The 20,914-nt window shown below is 48.2% G+C and overlaps 1 protein-coding gene across 2 annotated transcripts in view; it reads left to right on the plus strand.

Annotated features, from left to right (window-relative positions):
- The window catches only part of LOC138472520 (microsomal triglyceride transfer protein large subunit-like), a 1,457,683-nt gene that overhangs the window by 794,760 nt on the left and 642,009 nt on the right, over nt 1-20,914 (plus strand). For both annotated transcript variants that reach the window (XM_069610748.1, XM_069610747.1), the window contains one exon: nt 6,925-7,093. In XM_069610748.1, coding sequence (XP_069466849.1) covers nt 6,925-7,093 — 169 coding nt within the window. The remainder of the gene's footprint in view (nt 1-6,924; nt 7,094-20,914) is intronic.

The raw sequence follows: 20,914 nt of genomic DNA on the forward strand, positions 1-20,914 counted from the left end.
TGTTAGGTCTTGCAAGTGTCGGGTGCACCACCTAATGCTGGCGGTTCTGCTCTGCGTTCATATTGATGCTTCGCTGTTTCAATTTCGCAGCCGCTTGCTTTTCTCTGCTGTCATTTTCCCTTGACCCTCGAGGCTCCTCTACGACACGGCAGTTCTCTCTGCGTACAGTCCTTCTGGGCTCCTCTGGTAGCCAAGCAGCCCCTCTGATGTTTCCAGCTGCCACTTCTTTACTTTTTTGTTGCTTTCAAGCTAAAGGATTATCATATGGAGCTTCTCACTGTCCGGATCCGCAGGAGCTTCCAGTGTGCACCCATGCCCACCCATATTAACATTTTAGCTGTCACTGCCTCGTTCTAACCATTCTGCTGCCTTCCATATTGTTTGCATCTGTCATATACCTGCATGTGCGAACCTCTGGCTTACATAAAATAGCATCCAAAATGTTTAGCAGTTGCATTGAACAGAAAATAGGTTGGGTTTTAGGCATAGGTGAAAACTTGAAATCACTTGTTCACTGAAAGGCATCTTGCACTAGGCAGAGAACAACACTTTGGTATCCAATTCAGTTTAGTTTAGTTTATTCATGTATATTGCGCGCCAGACCCAGGGGTATGAGGGCGCAGGAGCAGCAAGGTTATTCTCAGCTTGGTTACATTGCTGTATAGTAATATACATTGTATGCATGGGTTGATACAGTTGCAGGATACAGTGATACGCAGTATGTGGGTGAACATATTTACATAGATAGCAGCAATAAGCAGGTAAACATATTTACATAGATAGCAGCGACATGGTCCATTATTGGTCCTTATTTTTTAACCAATGAATGTAGCTGCGTCTAAAGTGGGGATAGGTTTGGGGTGTTCTGAGGGAAGGTGGTAGGGAGCTCCAGTGTTGGGCAGCTTTCACCTGGAAACTATTGCCGCCCCTTTTGGTTCGGTTGAACCTGGGAACTGTAAGAAGATTTTCGTTGGTAGATCTGGAAGGCCTGTTAGGGGAGTATCTGTTGACAATTAACTGTTGAAGCAGCCAGGTTGTCAGAGAATGCCTGAAAAAGAAGGGAATTATTTAATTAGTGGATGCTTACTAGGAGAGACCCTCAAAGCACAGCATCATGAGATGAAAAGTAAAATCTATTTACATTTCAGCCAATCCCACAGGGCTGCTGATAATTGCATTCAAGCTGAGTGAAAGGTATAAGCTTGACTGGAGAAGGCACGTTTTCCTGTAAATAAACAGCTTTTACTAAGTGTTAGGGAGATGTATAAGTTGTATGCTTTGTCCCCTAGTGAGACCCCCAGCACTTTTTACTGGACTTCTGGAACTTTTTCTTTCAACCCTGAATGAGTGCAGCCTGGTTTCACTTTTTCATTCTTGTGGGCTCTGACTTTTGGAACTCTACTCTTTGTATTCTACCTGTACTATGGAGTCTGTCTGCTCCATAGATCTTAAAGGCATCTGTTTTTTTACTACTGCAGAAAGCAGCTCCTTATGGGAAGTGTTTCTGGGGACCCTTAGGGTCCTCCTTTCAGATTCTTTTATATATATCCGCAAGTAACTACCGTTCTCAAGGATAGAGAGATACTTTGTATCGCTCCCAAAACTCTATAGACTGAGAGATTGGCACACACCACTTTCAGTGGAGTGCCAAAGGGATACCTAGTATACCCCTTCTCTCTGCTCCTGTGACTTTTTCGACACATAGACAATATCCCAGTTATGGCTGGTGGCAGTGAACATGTTCTACCAACTATTGTGTAGTTTTTCTACTGCAGGCTATGTCCATAGCCTCGATAGTGCACAATAGGGGCACCCAAGTACCAATTTGGGGCATACCTTCTTTTTTCGCCATTACTAGCATGGTTGTTCTTTGTTAGACCACCTTCTGCCATTCTGGGAGGGTGTGTGTGTGTGTGTGTGTGTTTTTCAGAGTGTCTGGGCAGGCAGGACGTGGGGGAGGAGTCTTCCACCACCCTGTCCTTTGTCTGCCAGAGTTCCTGAATAGGACCAGCTCCCACAGAGGGTCTGGCTGCCCTGATTGGAAATGCCCCCTTCTGTAAAATACTGAGCGAGATTGCAGAAGAGTGTGTGCTGTATAAAAGGTGAGGCTTCTGGAATGAAAAGCAAGTCGACCTCTGGAAGCTGAAACAACCAAAGAAAATTACCAGATGCCTGCAGACCCTTTGCAACACAGTGAAACAACCACTGCAGTCCTGACCCTGTTTTCTATGGGACAGAGGAGCTCCGAAGAGGAATCCTCATTCCCTTTAGCTGGTGGAAACAACCAGCCCCAAGACGAACTTTGAATCTCCCGAGGTCCTATGAGTTTCCAGAGTTGCGGAACCTAAATACCAGGAGAGCTGCTGCCTATTTCGAGTGCATCATCGTGGAAAGGCCGAATCCGTCCAACTCTTTGCCGAGCCGGTGTGGACACTATAAAAATCTGATCCAACTAGCACAGAACCACCCCACATCAGAGTGTGGGACTACACAAAGCGAAGAAGATTGACTGGGCGATCTGTGTCCTTTTGTTGGTGCTGCAGAAAAAAGGCACCAAAACCACAGAGTGAACCAAGAAGTTCCTGAAATTCGTGCCACATATCCTCCATTGGGCCTGCTGCTTAGAGACACCGTCCATTGTTCTGCCTTCAGTCATCAGACCAAGGAATCCGGAGGTCTGGTCTAGAGCTGCAACATCGCAGAGCATCCAGCACAAACATTTTCTTCTAACCTAAGGTACTGTGGGGGAAAAAGGAGGGAAAAAGGGTTTTCTTACCAGATTCCAAGATCTCGCTTCAGAGCATTGGAGTGCACCTAGAGGTGTCCATCGTTACCCCATCTTACCTCCAACTGAAGCTGCTGCTTGTGTCCCTTCATCAAGTTCTTAACAGGTCTCCCTCGTTAGTGAACTTTCTGCTTCTAGATCAATATAGACTGGAAAAAATCCTCATGAGCTCCTCCTATTCTGCTGCTTGTCAAGACATTGAGCCCTCTCTGAACTGCCTTTAGCTAGGGTTGCGTTTTTAGACTTAAAAGACTTGCTGTTCGTAGAAATAGAAACCCTCTCTCGAACCTTGAAGCAGGCTAATGTTACACTAACCATTTTCTTCCCTTTAAGTAACTTTACTATATGTGTTTGCAGAGTAAATCTATTACCATATGAACCGTTAGAAAGACAATGTTATCATATTACGCGCACCTGCAGATTGTAACTTTGCTACAAATGTAACAGCGAAAAAACACAAAAGTGAAAGTGCCCTTAGAAAGATTCCATGTAATAATGTCGCCACAAAAATCTCGCCATGCAAAAATATCGCTGAAAAATGGCTGTTTTTTGTGGCGACATTATTGCATGGAACATGCGGGGGACACCTCCGCAACCCCCAAATTATTTTTAGTCTTTTTTTATTTTTTTTTACATTTTTTTTGCCCCTGTCCCCATATATATGGTCACCCATATAATATCGCCGCAACCTTTTCCCGGCGATATTATTTACGGCGACCATATATATGGGGATAATATTACCTGATACCCTTAGAAATACTTGAGAATGCATTTCAAAGTGTTCTATTGTAAATGTCTAAAGTATTTAAAGTGATTCTGGTGTATATATAGTAAATATATAATTTTATATAAATTATACGTGTAAGCGTTTCTTTGATGTGCATGTCTAGCTAAGGTTCAGTGTACTGACCTACAGCTCACATCTTCCTCTTAAAATAAGCCTGACTGCTCTGCTACTTTACCACTCTACCAAGGTCCTGAGTTAATACAGACTGATACTAAAACCTGGTGCACTTCCAATGATCGCTGCCTCAATGCCAGCAAAACAGAGATCCTTGCTCACCTTGACACGCACCCGCACTGCCTCCTGGCAACCCTTGCACTTGGGTCTGTATCTGTAACCCTACAGTCGCCCCCTTTTTCTGCACTTATAAGACACCCCCTGTCTGTGCCTTAAACCTAGCAATTGCCACCTGCTGGCTGCACTACCACTGTTGTTGTTTGTTATTTCTTTGTTCAGCACTTTCCACGTCTTCCCTCTACCCCTGAACTTTCCCCCTTCCCTTTCCCCTGCACTTGCACATTCTCAATGTCACTGGGACTAGTAAGATCTTTATTTTTGTTCTCCCTTATTCCCCTTCCTTACCTTGTTGCGCTCTGATACACTTGTGTTTGAGCGCGATACAAATCAAATATCAATAACCTTCCTATTGGGTCCCCTGCTCCCGACTTCTTCCCTTCACTCTGTCCTCCTTTCGTGTGCTCTCACCATGCTCTCTCTTCTGAAGCCAGAAACCTTGGAGTCGTCTTAGACTCCTCTCTCTTTTTCCTTCTTCACACTCAGAAGTCCCACTTTCAGCTCTTCCTTCTCAAAGGAATTCTATCTTTTCTCACCTTGCCCCAGAAGCTCAATAATACCCAAGCCATGGTTCTCTCTAGGCTTGACTATTGGAATAGCCTCCTCCTGAATCTACCTTCTTCCACTCTGCAACCTCTCCAGCTAATCCAGAATAGGGCAGCAACACTTATCGTTAGCCTCAAGCCCAGGGACTGCATCTCTCCTGCCCTAAAAAGTCTTCACTGACTCCTGTTTGCTTCTCAGATTGAATTAAAATCCCTCTGTATCATCCACAAGGCTGTCTGGGGCCAGGCACCACTCTATCTGCAACTCTCTCTCACTAAATATTCCCCCTCCAGACGTCTGCGCTCTCTTCTCGCACCAACTCTTTGTATGTAAAGCGTTTCGCTAAACAGAAGGCAGGAGGTTGATCTATTTCCTCAGCTGGCTCCCTTTGGAACAGCCTCCTCCTCCCTCTTCGGCTTGAGCAGGACTTTCTTAAATTCCCGAAGCTCCTCAAGACTTTCCTCTTTACCTCCACCTTCCCTCCCTCTCCTCTGCCAATCTCACAGTTGCTTGTTTGGTGTTCAGGGCTCATATGCATCCTCAGGCCCTGACCTCCCACACCAAATCGCCCACAGCTTCTGTCTATCCTCAGCACTTCCCTCGGCTCACCCTCGACCCTGGAGACTCGCACTTATCTAACTTTGCACTTCTACCTGTTGCTCACCCATGAGAACCCCAGTACCTATCCCATTCCCCCTCCCTTCTGCACTTGCATGTTCTGAATACTCACACATAGTAGGTTCGTCCCCCTCCCCCCACTGTGTTTAATATTTGTTATGTATTTATTTGTTTCTCGTCCCCTGTCCCCTCTCTGTTGCCCTGTTGGACCGTTTGAAACAGTATTTACTTCCTGTATAAGCGCCTAACAAGCAAAAAATAAATAAATAAATAAGAGTTGGCGATGTACAAATCACTGGGATAGCTTACTAAACTCTTACTACCAGTAACACTTTAAGAAAACTCCCTGAACTGTTATATTTTGTATATATACATTTTTTATATTGCAAATACTTCTGCATGGAAGCAATAATGGACAATTTTACATACTCCTCTTTTCTTAAATGGCCATGTTAGGTAGGGGTTCAAAATCTAGCTTGCATAACACTTTTGCATCTGGCCCAAAAGATTGATGTGATTGCTTTAGGAGTCCAATATGAGGGACTTCATGAATCCAGTAATTATAAGACTATTATTTTTTATGTATAACTTGTCAGAATAAATGATTAACTACTGGGAAACAAATCTCACAGTTGCTCAGACAATGTTGTTAGGTGCTCATTACATATATATATAAAGTCAATATTTCCCCTTTGTCCTTATGGCTAGGTATTTGATAGTCCACTCGTAGGTTGAAATGAAACTACTCCACTAAAGGGATCAACATTAAGATTTGCTAAGCAGGAGCTAAAAGCAGCTCCTGTGTATCTTGCAATAGCCAGTGACCAGAGGCTATGCCTGGAGAACCGGGAGCTAGTACATAGTGTTCCACAAATGGAATTTCCAGATAAGATGCAAACATATCACTTTGTACATTATTTATGAACCCTTATGCTCTAAATGTTGTATAGATGTGTCCTAATGCTCATTTATATATTGTCACAAACACACAGATTAAATCCACATGCATTTGATTGGTATCAGTTGGCCCAGGAGTCACAAGTAGCTCCTGGTAGCTGTTGGTTTCAAGCTAGCCAGGCTCTTCTAGGCTACAAGTAGGAGGTAAATAGCTCGAACCCTGCCACTATTTCCCAGAACAACTTCTTGTTCCTTAGCCATGATTATAGTGGTGAGCCCTAATGTGAAGGAGATGAGCCGTGGGAGATGGGGCAACATTGTTATATGGTGAACCCGAGTTTAGCTGTGAATGTTCCCGACATGCCCCACCTGGTTTACTTTCTCTGTCCCTTCCTCTATCCAATTCCCCAACAGGATCTGGAATGCAACTTGTGGGCTTAGCTGTGAAGGTACAGTACCCATCTGCTATTTTCTCCCTCACTCCTCTTCTCTACACGGTTTAATTCTGGAATGATGCTTCCAGGATTAGCATTAGTGGTCCCTGAACCTTCTCCTATTTCCTCTCTGTCACCTCCTCATTCCCTGTAAGGATCTAGAATTTGGCCTCTTGCCTTAGTTGTGAATGTCCCTAACATTCCTTCCATCCTATTTTGACTATGTCCCCATCTCATTGTCAGGATCTGAAATGCAGGATTAGCTATAAACTAGTTTGACTTCCCCATTTTTAGGTAATGAGATGACTTGAAGCAATTGTGTACATTGTAATGAAGCATGTTATCAAAATGCACATAGATCAATTCAATAAATGGGCTCCTGCAGCCGAACCATCTAGGAAATCTGGCACGAAGGATTAGGCATTAAATGTGAACAAGAGATTCTTACTGAAGAAGTTCTTCATTTTTTTCTGAATGCCAAAAGATTTGGTCATGTGTCCAATACAGTGGCAGGTGTCAAGAAGACATTTAGATATTGACTATAAATCTTGTGTGCTTACTTCTAGGCATTTTTTAATTGATGCTGCTGTTGCTGCACAGTCTGTTGCTTCTTTGGCAGCTGTTTCTGATTTCCTGGATTTTAACAAGAAAAATCAAGTTTCTCTACAAGAAAGGTTTCTGCATGCAGCTGCATTTGCACCACGCCCTTCGGTACAACTTCTAGGCATTATAATGGTAAGAGTCTAATTCACAGCCCATTTATTTTTTGTAATGGGGAAATCAAAAAGAAATGTTTGAAGGTGTCTGATGGAAGAAAAATGTGACTTTGTCTTACTGACAAAATGACTCTGCTTTATTTTTCTTTGTTACGAATGAATACAAAAAGAGTGCTATTGATGTACCCATGGACCATCATTAAATGCTGTACGCCTGATTTGTTACATTCGCAATGACCATACTGTGTGACGCATCATAAAACCCCCCGCCCCCGCAAAATGTGTTGAGGGGCTTCTGATATTCATGCAAACTAGAGAGAGACATGCACTGTCCTTGGGGCCAGTCATGTTTGGGTCCAGCACCTAGAACACCGGGGGCTCCAGGGGTGTTTGCTTCATCCCTTACCATGCAATGTTTGAGCTTTTAACTGAGGAAATACCCACATTTTCACAAAATGCCTACACTTCTAGTAAGTGAAGGTAAGATGAGTGCAAGGTCCTGTTAGAAAAATGGACCAGGCCTTTAAAGATCACATGTACAGAGATTGAAATTAAATTTGTTGGCAGACAACCTGTGGATTAAAATTGCATTAATCGCATCCTTTGCAGCTGGCAATCTGATAAGCATGACTATAAATGAAGCAATGCAGCGTTGCCGCTGCTATGAATCTGTGGCTGGCTGACTTCAAAAGAGTTATTCGGTTCAGTGGTCAAAGGGATTGCATTTTGCAGAGTGACTGCATTTAAAAAAGAGGTTCTTGCCCTAGTAGTTATGAGGCATTAGGGAAAGCTCTGAAACAAACTTCAAACGAAAACTATAGAGTGCTGAAACATGCATGGAAAGAGCATCCAAAAGTGGATAGTAGATGTGTTGTGGAGAGTGGTCTCGAAAATGAGTCAGTCAAACAGTGTAACTATTGACAGTAGAGCTTTGAGAATGTAATCACCTCAGGGGTTTGAGACCAGTGGGTGGAAGCTACATAGATTGTCTCAGTATGGATTGTGTTTAAGATGTTAACGAAGGGTATGTAGACAAACGTAGTCGTAAGTTTCTCAATTATTCGCGCATTTACTTTTATTGCAAACATATTCTGCACTTTTTTATAATTTTATTCAACAATTTTTTTCTCCAGCATGGGGTCTGGCATTGATTCACATGCTCATGAATATTCCCCGTCCTCAGGCTGGGAATCCTCGGTAAAGAAAAAATCAGTATCAGTTTCGTTTCTGATCTGTCTTTCTTAGTAGCAACCAATCACTGGCCTCTGGGTTATACTGCCCCCAGCCAATGACTGCCCTCTCCCTGAGCCCCTCCCCTGGCAGCCATCCTCAGATTTTTACCGCACATTCAAGTGTTGGGAGTCCTCGTACTATAGCTCTCGATCTTTTACTGCGTTTTGCATTTTGTTTCAAAGAGTTTTATCTCATTTTTCGGTCAATCGAGCCTCAAGCTCCACTGTTTCTACTTCAGATTAACGTCCTGTCCCCTTTCCAACATACTGCATGGGAGTCCCCCGCTAGGGACGGGAGACAGAACCTTTTTCACCAGAAAAATTATCTTCCCCTTTAAATTTAGGCACGGGCGCGGCCCTGGGAGCATGTGCTCCCCTGACTCTGCCCACCGGCACCACTCCTTGGTCCTCTTTTCTGCGTCGACAGGAACGGACCGCTTTCACCAGTGCTCCTGGGTTAGGCCTCCGTCTTAGTAAATCCATGCGCTCTTCTTTTGTCTTCTTTTTTTCTTGTCTTTAATCAGGTACCTCTGTCCTCTGGTGTCACGCTCCTCCGTGGCGCATGTTAACATCAGCAGGCTTCAGCAGGTGTCCAGCCTGCAGGGGGCTCTTCCCTACATCCAATCCCCATGCTCTCTGCCATGGCCCGACCGTGGCTGGGAGAGCTCCTCCGCGTGCAACACACTGACACCACATGCTCTGAAGAATAGACTAGCCAACTGGAGGGAGCTTTTCAGAAGGTCGCTTCCAGAGGACTTAAAGGAATTTGTCAAGCACAAGACCAGGCCCAAGGTAGGGGCACTTTTTACATCTGCACCCCGCAGCGGCGACTCCTTTCCCCAGAAGCGTTTGAGCGGGAGGGACCTATCAGATCCTAGTAAGTGCAGGAACAGAGGCTGCTTAAGCTACCAGCCACCAAGCCGAGGGGGTCGCAAGAGCCTACCACTGACTACACTGAGGTACTGCAAGGCTCTAAAACCGGGTTTCAACCAAGGGGGTAGGTATGAATACCTGACAGGTCCCGTCCTGAGGTGCAGGGTAGGCCTATACCTCCACTGCCAGTCCTAGAGGAGGCCGGACCCAGCGCGGCAAGTAACAGAACACAACACAGGCATGCAACCCGACAAAATGGCAGCTCGCCCTACACCATTCCCCTTTGGGGACCAGGTAGGGGAACGAGTTTCCAGGTGGGACTGGTCATCGCCTAGCACGTGACCCACGTCATATCCTTCAGCGATGCAGGGCAGATGCACCTGGCTTACAGCAAGAAAGAGTGTGCCCACGTCTCAGCAACCTCAGGGCCCCACGCCCATGCCCGCTCCACCAAGCATTATGCCGGCCTGTGAAGACATTTATTTAGAGAAATTCCGGACTCTCATGAGGTCTCCACAGATCGGCAACATCCTCAAGAATGTTATCAGGGACATAATCCCTCTGGTACTGCAGCTAGAACCCACAGCCACACCGCCCTTGGGTGCAACGCTTTGGGGTCCAATGCAGCCCCACCTGCCTGCGCCAGTCCCCATGACACCGGCTCTCATGCCTCCACGAGTCACAGCAGCCCCGTATCTGCTGCCGCAGTAGCCTCCGGTACCTGTCAGTATGCTGCAGCCACCTGGGCCCAGCAGTGCTCCAGTTGCACCGGACCAACAGATCACACTGGCGGACATTGATGAGGAGGACAGACATGCCCTCGTCATCCAAGGCCTTTCATGAACGGCTTGCAGGCCTGGCCAAGTATTTGGGGCTCCCTCACCCTGAGGTCAAACAACCAGAGGAGGGGGTGCTGGCACAAGTCCTCAACCTACGCCCCAAGGCTAGAACAGGGATTCCAATACAAAAAGACGTGGTGGCGCTTGCCAAAAAAGGATGGCTTAAACCACACTCTGCACAGCCTACCAATAGGCTCCTCAACGCCAAGTTTAGGCAACTGGAGGGCGACCCCCCCTCTTGCTGTCGGCCCAACCCCATCCACACTCCTCTGTAATTGCTGCGGCTTCACTCTATTCCAAGCCACAATCGTCATTGGCTACATCAGTCTCTACACTCCTGGGTAAGGAGGAGAAGATCTTGGAAGCCTATGGAAAGAAAATCTATTCCAACGCTTCTCTCCATCTGCACTAGTCCAATGCTGACGCAATGTTGGCTGCTGTCAATCAAAGGCTCTGGCGAGAGATCGTCTATTTCCTTCCTGAGATTCCGGTGCAGAGTCAGGCGCGCTTCAAGGCTGGACTGGCATAAGCCGAAATAGTAGCGCAGGACGTAATGGAGTCCACAGTGGCTAACATTGACACCTCATGCCGTGCCATATGTATTGCTACCGATATGAGAAGGACGGCCTGACTACGGGAGACCAAGTTCAACCCTGATGTCCAGGAGCATATACCGGACCTTCGTATCGAGGGTGGTGATCTGTTCCATTCTACCACGGACGAGGAGCTCGGTAAGAAGGAGAGCAGTTGGCAGACTGCCAAAACCTTATCGATCCTCACAAAGTCCACCCCCAAGGCATATAGGCAGACACACCAGCGCTCAGACAAGGGTCAGTCTTTCAGCAGCTTCAGGGGTTTCCAGGAGAGACGGTCTAGACACCTGGAAAGGTCACAGAGCCAGCATAGGCACAAGCAGCATATGGTGGCTCACAAGTGCTTTTTCCAGTCTCCCTTCTCAGTCTCAGAGGGTAAAAAGGCATGACAGCTATCCGGATCCACGAGTCTCCGGTGGGGGGCAGGTTTGCCCTTCACTCAACGCTGGCAGACAAGGTTCTCGGACTCATGGATCTTCTCAGTAGTATCCACAGGCTTCAGGGTTCCTATCCCTACTTATCCTCTCTCCTCCCCTCTGCTCCCACAGAATGGGACAGCAACTCTGTTGGCGGAAATTCGCTCACTCGTAGAGAGTCAGGCAGTGGAGGAAGTCCCAGCCTCCCACCGGGGTCTGGGCTTCTATTCACAGATTTTCACCATACACAAGAAGAACCACGGTGGCCTGAGAGTTGTGTTGGACCTTTCTACCTTGAACCTTTCTCTCCCTCTTCAAAATGTCAAGATGGTCACCCCAGTGCTTATAGCGGAGACATTGTGTGAGGGAGACGAGATGTGCTCCCTGGATCTGAAGGATGCTTACCTACATGTCCCGATCTGGCAGCCCCATCGGTCCTTTCTGAGGTTCAGGATCATGTTTTTTTTCTCCAATACAAGGTTCTACCCTTTGGCCCCAATTCGGCCCCAGGAACTTCACTAGATTGATGGCGGTGGCAGTCCTACTCAGGGCCCATGGTCCCCACGTCTACCCATACCTAGACGACTGGTTCGTCAGCGTGAGGTCTCAGAAGGCAGTGCACCACACCGCCTCTGCCCTCATGAACACACTACACGAGCTGGGATATTCCATCCTTCTCAAGAAGTCACAGCTGGAGCCCATGTAGAGTCTAATTTCCTGGGCCTCTTCTAGAATACGAGCTCCAAGAGGAAGATCCCCTTGGAGGACAAGATCATAGCCAGAAAGAGGGCCAGGGGGCACTTTCTCAGCAGAGAAGTGGCCTTGGCGTGGTGGTACCACCACCATCTCCTGAGCATCATGGCAGCATGTCTCTTAGCTGTGGAGCATACGACACTCACGGTGAGGCGCTTGCAGCTACACTTCACAGCCTCCTGAAGATGGGAGAAGGGTTCCCAGGCAGAGATGGTCAGCATCCCACCTCATTTCCACCAGGACCTAGTCTGGTGGAGCAAGGACAGCAACCTGTGGATAGGCAGGCCCTTCCGTCAACCAGCACCTCAGGTCACCATCACCACAGACTTGCCCCTAGAGGGCTGGGGAGCTACTTTGGGCAGCCATAACATCCACAGGGTCTAGTCCCGTCAGGAGCAGTTGGCTTGCATCAACTGGCTTGAGTTAATGGACATCTGGCTTAACCTCAAAGCCTTCCTCCATATGATCAGCGGCAATGCGATCCTTATTCAGACCGACGGATCCACCAGTATTACATCAACAAGCAGGGTGGCACCAGGTCTCCTCCCCGATGCACTCTAGCAGTCGACATTTGCGAGTGGGCTCTGGAAAACATGCACCTGTCAGCAATACACCTCATGGGGGAATCTAACCTGGAGGTGGGCAGGTTCAGTAGGCTGGGTGTGGACAACTACGAATGGCAGTTGAAAGGGATCTTCGACAGGTGGGGTCATCCTCAGGTGGACCTCTTCGCCATCTAGTACAACAGGAGGTGGCCCCAGTTTGCGTCCTGGCAGGGGCTCGCTGAGCGACCCGATTCAGATCAAGTGGTACATGAACGCGTATACATTCCCTCCGACCTCCTCTGTTCACAGGGTAATCTGCAAGATCCGGGAGGCCCGGCATCTCTCTCATTCTGATAGCTCTGTGGTGGCCAGTAAGACCATGGTTCTCGGGAATACTCAGCCTGTCGGATCAGGCCCCGGTGCACCTTCGACTGGGTCCAGCACACCTAGTCTCATAGCAGGGAGACACAGTCATCCACCGCGCCCCTCAGAAATTAGCCATTGCTGCGTGGTTCCTGAACAAGTCACACTTAGGCATCTGCAGCTGTCTAAGCCAACCTAGACATTACACAAGGGGCTAGGAGTGGTGCTACCAGGAGCCAATACATAAGCAAGTGGACCAGGTTCTGTCACTGGGCAGAATCAAAGTAGGTTGATCCCTTGACCTGCACGTTGGACAGCGTACTATCCTTCTGGGGTACAGGTAGACACATGCCACACCTATCTGGCAGCTATTGGAGCCTACAGGAACTTGGAGGAGGTGGTGTTTTCATCCTCTGATCCGGGGCTGGAGAGACACTTGGTGAGCCTGACCAGGCCTTACCCGCCCATCAAGAAACCATATCCTGTGTGGGACCTCAACATGGTTTAGGCGCCCTGGCGCACAAACTATTCAAACCTATGGCATCCGCTTACATCACGCTAGTCACCATCAAGACGGCTCTCCTGGTGGGCCTCGTCTCGGCCGCCAGATCAGTGAAATCCTGGCATTGGTGGCTCGGAGCCATATACTACTTTTCATAAGGACAAGGTGGTGCTTAGAACTCTCATCTGGCGGCCATCGGAGCTTACCGGAACTCAGAGGACGTTTTATCTTCCTCCAACCCGGTGGTAGAGACATTTTGCGGGTCTCACTAGGCGGTACCCACAGCCACACCCTGTGTGGGACCTCAACATAGTGTTGGGTGCCTTGGCGCATAAACTCTTTGAGCCAATGCGTCGGCGGACATCAGGCTGATCACCAGCAAGACAGCCCTCTTGGCGAGTCTTACATCTGCACACCGGGTCAGCGAGATCCAAGTTCTCGTGGCTTCCGATCCTTACACTACTTTTCACAGGGACAAGGTGGTCCTTGGAGCGCATTCTGCGTTTTTGCCTAAAGTAGTCTCTTCATTCCACCTATGTGAGGAGATAGTGCTACCAACTTTCTTTCTGGACCCCGAGGATGACGCTCAGAGGGTGCTGCACTGTCTAGATATCAGGCACGTTCTAAAATTCTACCTTGACAGGACCAAGAGCTTCTGCAAATCAGACACTCTTTGTCACCTTCGGTGGGTGAAAGTCGGGCCGTCAGGCCTCCAAGGCTTCTATAGCTAGATGGATGGTTTCGGACATCAAGGAGGCGTATGAGGGGCAGCACAAACCCCTTCCATCTAACATGGATGCCCATTCAATTAGAGCTAAGGCCACAGCAGTTGCGTTCCCAAGGAATGTGCCGTGACAGGTTATCAGCAATGTGGCTACATGGACTATGCCCTCGACCTTCTGCAAGCACTACTGCTTGGAGGCCGACTCCAGATCGGATGCGGCATTTGGTCACGCAGTCTTAAGGAACTTGTTTTCTTAGGGGTGTCAACTCTCCACCCTGGAGCTACATTCAGTTATAATTGCCCATGCAGTATGGAGGAAAGGGGATAGGAAGTAGGAGTAATTATAAGTTACTCACCGTAGTGATTAAGGTACTCCGAGTCCATAGTCCCCTTTCCTCAATACATCCCACCATTCTCCCCCCGAATAAAACTGGTGTCATTAGGCAATGTTAATATTGTAGACGCGTCGTAAGGGACTGAGGAGTGGGGCCGGTATGTGGAGTGAGGGAAGTGGGGCCGCACCCCCGCGCGCATCAAAATTTAAAGGGGAAGGTGTTTTTTTATGTTGAAAAAGTTTTTTTCTCCCGACCCTAGCAAGGGACGCCCATGCAGTATGGAGAAAAAGGGACTATGGACTAGGAGTACGCTAGTTACTACAGTGAGAAATTTATCATTTCTGAATGGTTTTGGAATGTGTGGTGCTGTTTTGTCCAGAGGGAACAAAATTAAGGGGGGTGGTCCCAAAACATTGTAAAGGCTTTTAAATGTGGTGCCATTTGACAAATGTGCACAAAAGCTTGCAAAAAGATTTTAGATCTAGATATAAATGTTTTAGCAAAGTTTGGTGGGATTTTGTCAGGAGGGGAAAAATTAGATGTGGGTTTCAAAATATTGTAAAGGCTTATGAATGTGGTGCCATTTGACGAATGTGCACACATTTTTGCAAAATGATTTTAGATCTAGATATAAATGTTTTTGTAAAGTTTGGAGTTTTGTCAAGAGAGGGCTATATTAGAGGAGGGTCTCAACATGTTTAGCTGGCTTATAACTTTGTGGCCTTTTGACCAATGTAGACAAAGGTTTTCAGAAAGATTAGAGACCCAACCTTGAATGTTTGTACAAAGTCTGAATGGATTTTGTCAAGTGGGGGCTAAGTTATATGACCATTGTATGTACATACATTGCGACACTTTTGAAAAGATGAAACACGAGCGGATTTCCAGCAAACTCAATTAAGGAGCATTGGCAAGGACCTGAAAGCATGGTTTTGCAAATGGGTCCATATTTTATTTTTTTGACAAGTGTCATAATGTAGGAACAAAAAATAGTGAAATACCTTTGGTGACTGACGTATAGCCTGTGGCCATGGGCAGTGGCCAGATTGTCGGGATTGTGGCATAAGGTCATGATCTTGACAATGTGGCTACTGGCCATGACCATGAGGGATGACCAATGGCGATAAAGTGCCATGTCCACCAGGGACCTGCTATGTGGTAAAGTTTTTTGTAATTGGGATAGATTTGAAAGGGGAAAAAATATGCTTGTGGTAATATGGTTATAGGGTTCTCTTGTTGCCTTCTGCAGGCTGCTATGGAAAAGGAAGAGGGGCTCTGTAAGGAGCCCCACCCCCCCTTTCCATCGTTGCTGTCTTAGAAAAGGATGGGTGGGTTAGTGCTTTGGCAATTTGGGGTGGTAATGGCCTTCATCCCCCATTGCAGGGTCTGGAACGGGTGATAACGGTCCGGAGCCCTCGCTATCTGCCCTCTCTTCACTTGGGCCGATAACTTGGGCTGCCGGGCCATTATCCCCCGTTCCAGTCCCAGTCCCTAGAACGGGGGATGAACGCCACAATATTCCCATTAACATAACACAAAATGCTAATGGAAATCTTGGAAAATCTTATTGAGTCTATGTACTTTGTGAGAAAAGTAAAGTACATGGAGTCTATAAGATATTTTTTTTGTTAGATTTTTGTACCTGTGAAAGGAACCTTTTTTAGTATTTTTATTTATTTTAATTTTTTCATTTTTGCAGGATAGGTTAGAACATAAGGTGGGGAGGGGAAATGAGGAAAGAGGCACCACACACTAATATGAAGGGGCAGGTGTGCAGGGGAAGATGTTGCACATGTGTTACATCTAATGTAGTGGCCAGTGTTTCTCAGGCCCTTTGATTGCAGCTTCAAAAGCACTTTGAAATTGCCCTCCTGCAGCGTGGTGTGTTGCAGTATATACAAAGAGGACTGTTGTCTTCGAAAGATATGGATCAACCGCCTCTTTTATTGCTTGCAAGGTAGCATGTGAGACTTTGTATCCCACAGAAGTAGGCTCTGTGGTTAGAACATTGGTTGAGGAAGATGAAGTGGAGGAAGACAGCCTACTACTTGCTAAGAAAGGAACAGCCTTTCCGAGAGCATTGCGGTGTTGGAATGGGTGTTGCGGCGCATGGAGGTGGTCCCGTAGGAGTACTGTCTAGGTTATCCACTGCACCTACCCTGCATACTAGTTCAGTGTCCTATACCCTCATAATGTGACCAATGGCCAGTGCTCATAGCTTGCAGCCATGGCCATTCTCCAAAATCCATGGGGCATGGGCTTCGGCCATGCCCCATTCCCCAATAAGCAAATCAGAGTAGACATTTGTCCTTGCAGTGGGCCAGGCACCAAAGTTATATCATTTTTTATACTTGCAGTTTGACACTTTGGAAAAATAAAATACAGGACAGATTTGCAAAACCATGCTTTCAGGTTCTTGCTGATGCTCTTCGTGCAAGTTTGCTGCAATCCCGTCCAGCACTTTGGGACTGTAGCTGCGAGCAAAAAATGTTTTCCCATTCAAACCTATCCTGATTTAGAAAAACTAGACGACATGGCCGGACCCTGCTGCCCATTCCCACTTTAACCCCATTACCAGTCCCTTGTGGCCATGACCAGAAGACAGATTGTCGGGGTCATGGCCTTCGGCTTTTAACAGGACAATCTGGCAATTCACCATGACCACAGGCTATACCTCAGTCGCCAAAAGTATATCACTATTTTGTGTACTTCATTAAGACACTTTTAAAATAAATTAAACACCAACACATTTACAAAACCATGCTTTCGGGCCCTCGCACATGTTTTTTGCAGATATAGTGATATAACTTTTGCCCCACTTGACAAAATCCAACTTTGCATAAACATCCGAGATTGGGTCAGTAATCTTTTTGGAAATATCTGTGCAGACTCATCAAATGTCACCAAAGTTATAAGCCATCTATACATTTGAGACCCCCCCACATTACGCCTACGTCCTGTCCCCTTTCCTCTATACTGCATGGGCGCCCCGCGCTAAGGACGGGAGACAGAACCTTTTTCACCAGAAAAATCATCTTCCCCTTTAAATTTAGATGCGTGCGGGGGCGCAGCCCTGGGAGCATTCGCCCCCCTGACTTCGCCCAACGGTGCCACTCCCCAGTTCTCTTTTCTGCATCGACTGGGACGTATCGCTTTAACCAGCGTCCCTGGGTTAGACCTCCGGCCTTGTAATTCCACGCGCTCTTCCCCGGAGAAGTCTTCTTTGGTCTTTTCCAATATTAGGTACTGCTCTGTCCTCTGGCGCCACTGTAACGCTCACCTGATTCTCGCAGAGGCGCCGGTCTTGACTGGGCGACTACCGTATCTTCAAAGGTGATGTGTAGCACCCGGTTGGCTCTTTGGGCTGGACCTCTGTGCACTGTATGCCTGACGTGTAGAGTAAGATGTCTGCAGATAGAAAATATGGGGTTAATGAACTGGGGTTATTGGGGTGTCCCTATCTCTTTCCTCTTCTCCTCTCCTGTAGACCCCCAAAGGTTAACGCTCTCACCTTAGGTAAGTGAATGCCGAGCTCTCCATTTGCCTCGGGGCAGGGTGCTGTAACCAGTTTCTTCACTGGATAGGTAGCGCAGGCCTCTTGACTTCAGAGGACTGCTGTCCGTCGTTTACTGCACGAACGGTAAGTTTCGAGTCATTCAAATGTCTTTAAAGTCTTTAGTAATGATGTCTCTTGTTTTGCAGGGTTCCGGCGATGGCGGATGACGGGCTGAAGTGAGTTGAAGATGGAGCCCGTGTGATGAATAGAAGCGCCTGGAAGCACGTAAGTAAGCGCTTGTTGCCTGCTTCACTATGCGCTCTAACTGTCTTTTTATTTTGCAGGTACGAGTTCGGAGCGGCTGCAGGGTGCCGGAATACCCACTGGATTAGATGTGGAAAGGAGTAATGGCACGTGAGTATTAAAGTTCCCCAATGTCTTTAAACGCACCTTGTTTTGTCTTTCAGATGCCGGAATGCAGTGTGAAGACCTCCGGAGCGCACGAAGAGTAGGTAAGCCTTTGCCTTTCAGATGCCGGAATGCTAACCTGTTCTTTCTTGTCTTTATAGGTGTTGCTGAAGACTGGATTCAGGATGGTAAGCCTTTGCCTTTCAGATGCCGGAATGCTAACCTGTTCTTTCTTGTCTTTATAGGTGTTGCTGAAGACTGGATTCAGGATGGTAAGCCTTTTTCCTTAGGCCCTGGACCGGATGCAGAAGACACGATGAGCGTTCTGCTGCAGAGGTTGCAGAATAACGCAAAGCAAGATTCATCCACCGGGTGTGGTTTAAATAGCCTCCTGTAGTGCTTAGGTGTCTCCTTCCAGAGCCACGCCTAAGTAAGAAAAGAGTTCCTGGTAAGAAAAGAGTTCCTGCCTTCCAGAAGAGTTCCAGTGTTCTGAATCTAGGGAGTGGCTCCAGCCCCACCCAACAGGAAAAGTAGTTCCAAACAGAAGAGGATCAGAGGCTCAACTGGCAGGCAAGTAAGCAGCATGGTCTGCTGAAGGTAAGTCCACCCAAGCATTATGAGCCCGGCGCTTCCAGCGCTGGGACTGGGCATATTTATGAGCCTGGTGCCACTGGCGCCAGGACTGGGTCCAAAAGGTCCCAATTGGGACTGGTTGGCACTCGGAACCTGGGTTATGGATCTGCTTCCAAGGGAGTTGGGAAAACCCTGACCTTTTGGAAGCAGAGATCATGACAGCCACACTCCTACCCGGCGCATGTCGACGACGGCGGGCTTCAGCAGGTGTCCAGCCTGTGAGGGTCCGTTTCCAATGTCAGATCCATACGCGTTCTGCCTCCGGTGCCTTGGCCCAGACCACGGCTGGGACGGCCGTACCGCGTGCAACGCTCTGACTCGATGCACGCTCAGGAATCGACTAGCCAGGTGGAGGGAGCACATCGTTAGATCGCCACCAGAGGACCTCAAAGCATTCGTGAAGCAGAAGACCAGGTCCAAGGTAGGTGCCCTGTTCTCCTACGCACCCCGCAAAGGCGACTCCTTCCCACGGAAGCGCCCAAGCGTGAGGGACCTCTCGGGTCCTAAGACAGCAAGATCGCAGAGGCTGCTCCTGCTACAGGCAGAGGGGTTGCAAGATCCTTCCAGTGCTATCGCTAAGGGGCCGCAAATCTCTATTACCCGGTGCCAACCAGAGGGCCTACACCCTAACACCCTAACACCAGACTCATGTCTGAGGGGGCACCTGTACGCAGCACTACCGGCAACACAGCCGAGGACACGCTGCCTACCAGACCTCGACCTGAGATGCAGGGAAGGCCACAACCACCAACGCTCAGCGTACTGGTGGTAGCTAGTCCCATCTCAGCAAATTCCACGACGCAGGCATGTGGTATGGAGCAAAACAAAATGGCTCCCAGCCCAGACAAAATGGCGGCTCACCCGACGCATTGTCCCTTCGGAGACAAGGCAGGGGAATGAGCTTCCAGGTGGGATTGGTCAACTCCTATTACTTGGTCCACATCCTATCCATCCACTTCGCAGGGCAGATACTTAGCCCTGTGCAGTGAAACAGGACATCCACACAGCAGCCTCAGTGCCCGACCCCTATGTCTACACCATCAGGCACCCCTCTGGCTTGTGAAGACAGGTTCTTCGAGAAGTTCCTTGCACTCACGAGATCACCACAGATGGGTACCATCCTCAGGGACATGCTCCCTCCTCTACAGCCTCAAGCACCCACAGCCGCACTGCCCTTGGGTCCAGCTCGGGCCCCGGCTCCCATGCCGGTACCAGTCACGGCAGCCCCGGCTCCCATGCTTGTACCAGTCACGGCAGCCCCGGCTTTCACACCTCAGCAGCCTCCAGCACTGATACTCAGCACACCACAGCTGCTTGCGCCCAGCACTCCTCTGGGTCCCCCAGGCCAGCAGGACACAACGATGGACAAGGACGAGGAGGAGGACCCAGATACCTCATCGTCAGCCAAAGCCTTCACGAGCAGCTGGCGGGACTGGCTGAGTACCTGGGAATACCACAGCCACACGTGGGACAACCAGAGGCGGGGGGTACTGGCTGAAGTCCTCACGCTACGGCCTACAACTAGAAAGGGAATTTGGCTTTAGAAGGATGTTGTAGCACTTGCCAAAAAAGTTTGGCTCAAGCCACACTCTGCCCAACCTACCAATAGGCGTCTTGATGCTACGTATAGTCAAATGGAAGGGGATCCCCTTCTATTGTCGGCGCACCCCCAACCACATTCCGCAGTGATAACGGCAGCATCACTATACTCCAAGCCACAAGCCTCGTCGGCGGCTTCGACCTCTGCACTCCTGGACAAGGCAAAAAAGCTTTTAGAGGCATTCAGGAACAAAATGTATTCTAACGCCAGTCTACATCTGCGCCAGGCCAACACCGATGCCATGTTGGAGGCTGTCAACCAGAAGCTGTGGCAGGAAATTGCAGACTTCCTTCCTGAGCTCCCCACACACAGCCAGGCTTGCTTCAAGGCTGGGCTGGCAGGGGCCAAAATCATGGCACAAGACATAATGGAGTTGACAGTGGCTCACAATGACACATCAGGGCAGGACATTTGTATTGCAATGGACATGAGAAGGTTGGCTTGGCTCAGGGGGACAAAATTCAAATCCAGATGTGCAGGCACGCATACTAGACCTGCCTTTCGAGGGGGCAGACCGGTTCCATTCAA

The sequence above is a fragment of the Ambystoma mexicanum genome, chromosome 8 (genome assembly GCF_040938575.1).
Source record: "Ambystoma mexicanum isolate Mex_15411 chromosome 8, UKY_AmexF1_1, whole genome shotgun sequence".
In the NCBI taxonomy this organism is placed as follows: Eukaryota; Metazoa; Chordata; class Amphibia; order Caudata; family Ambystomatidae; genus Ambystoma; species Ambystoma mexicanum.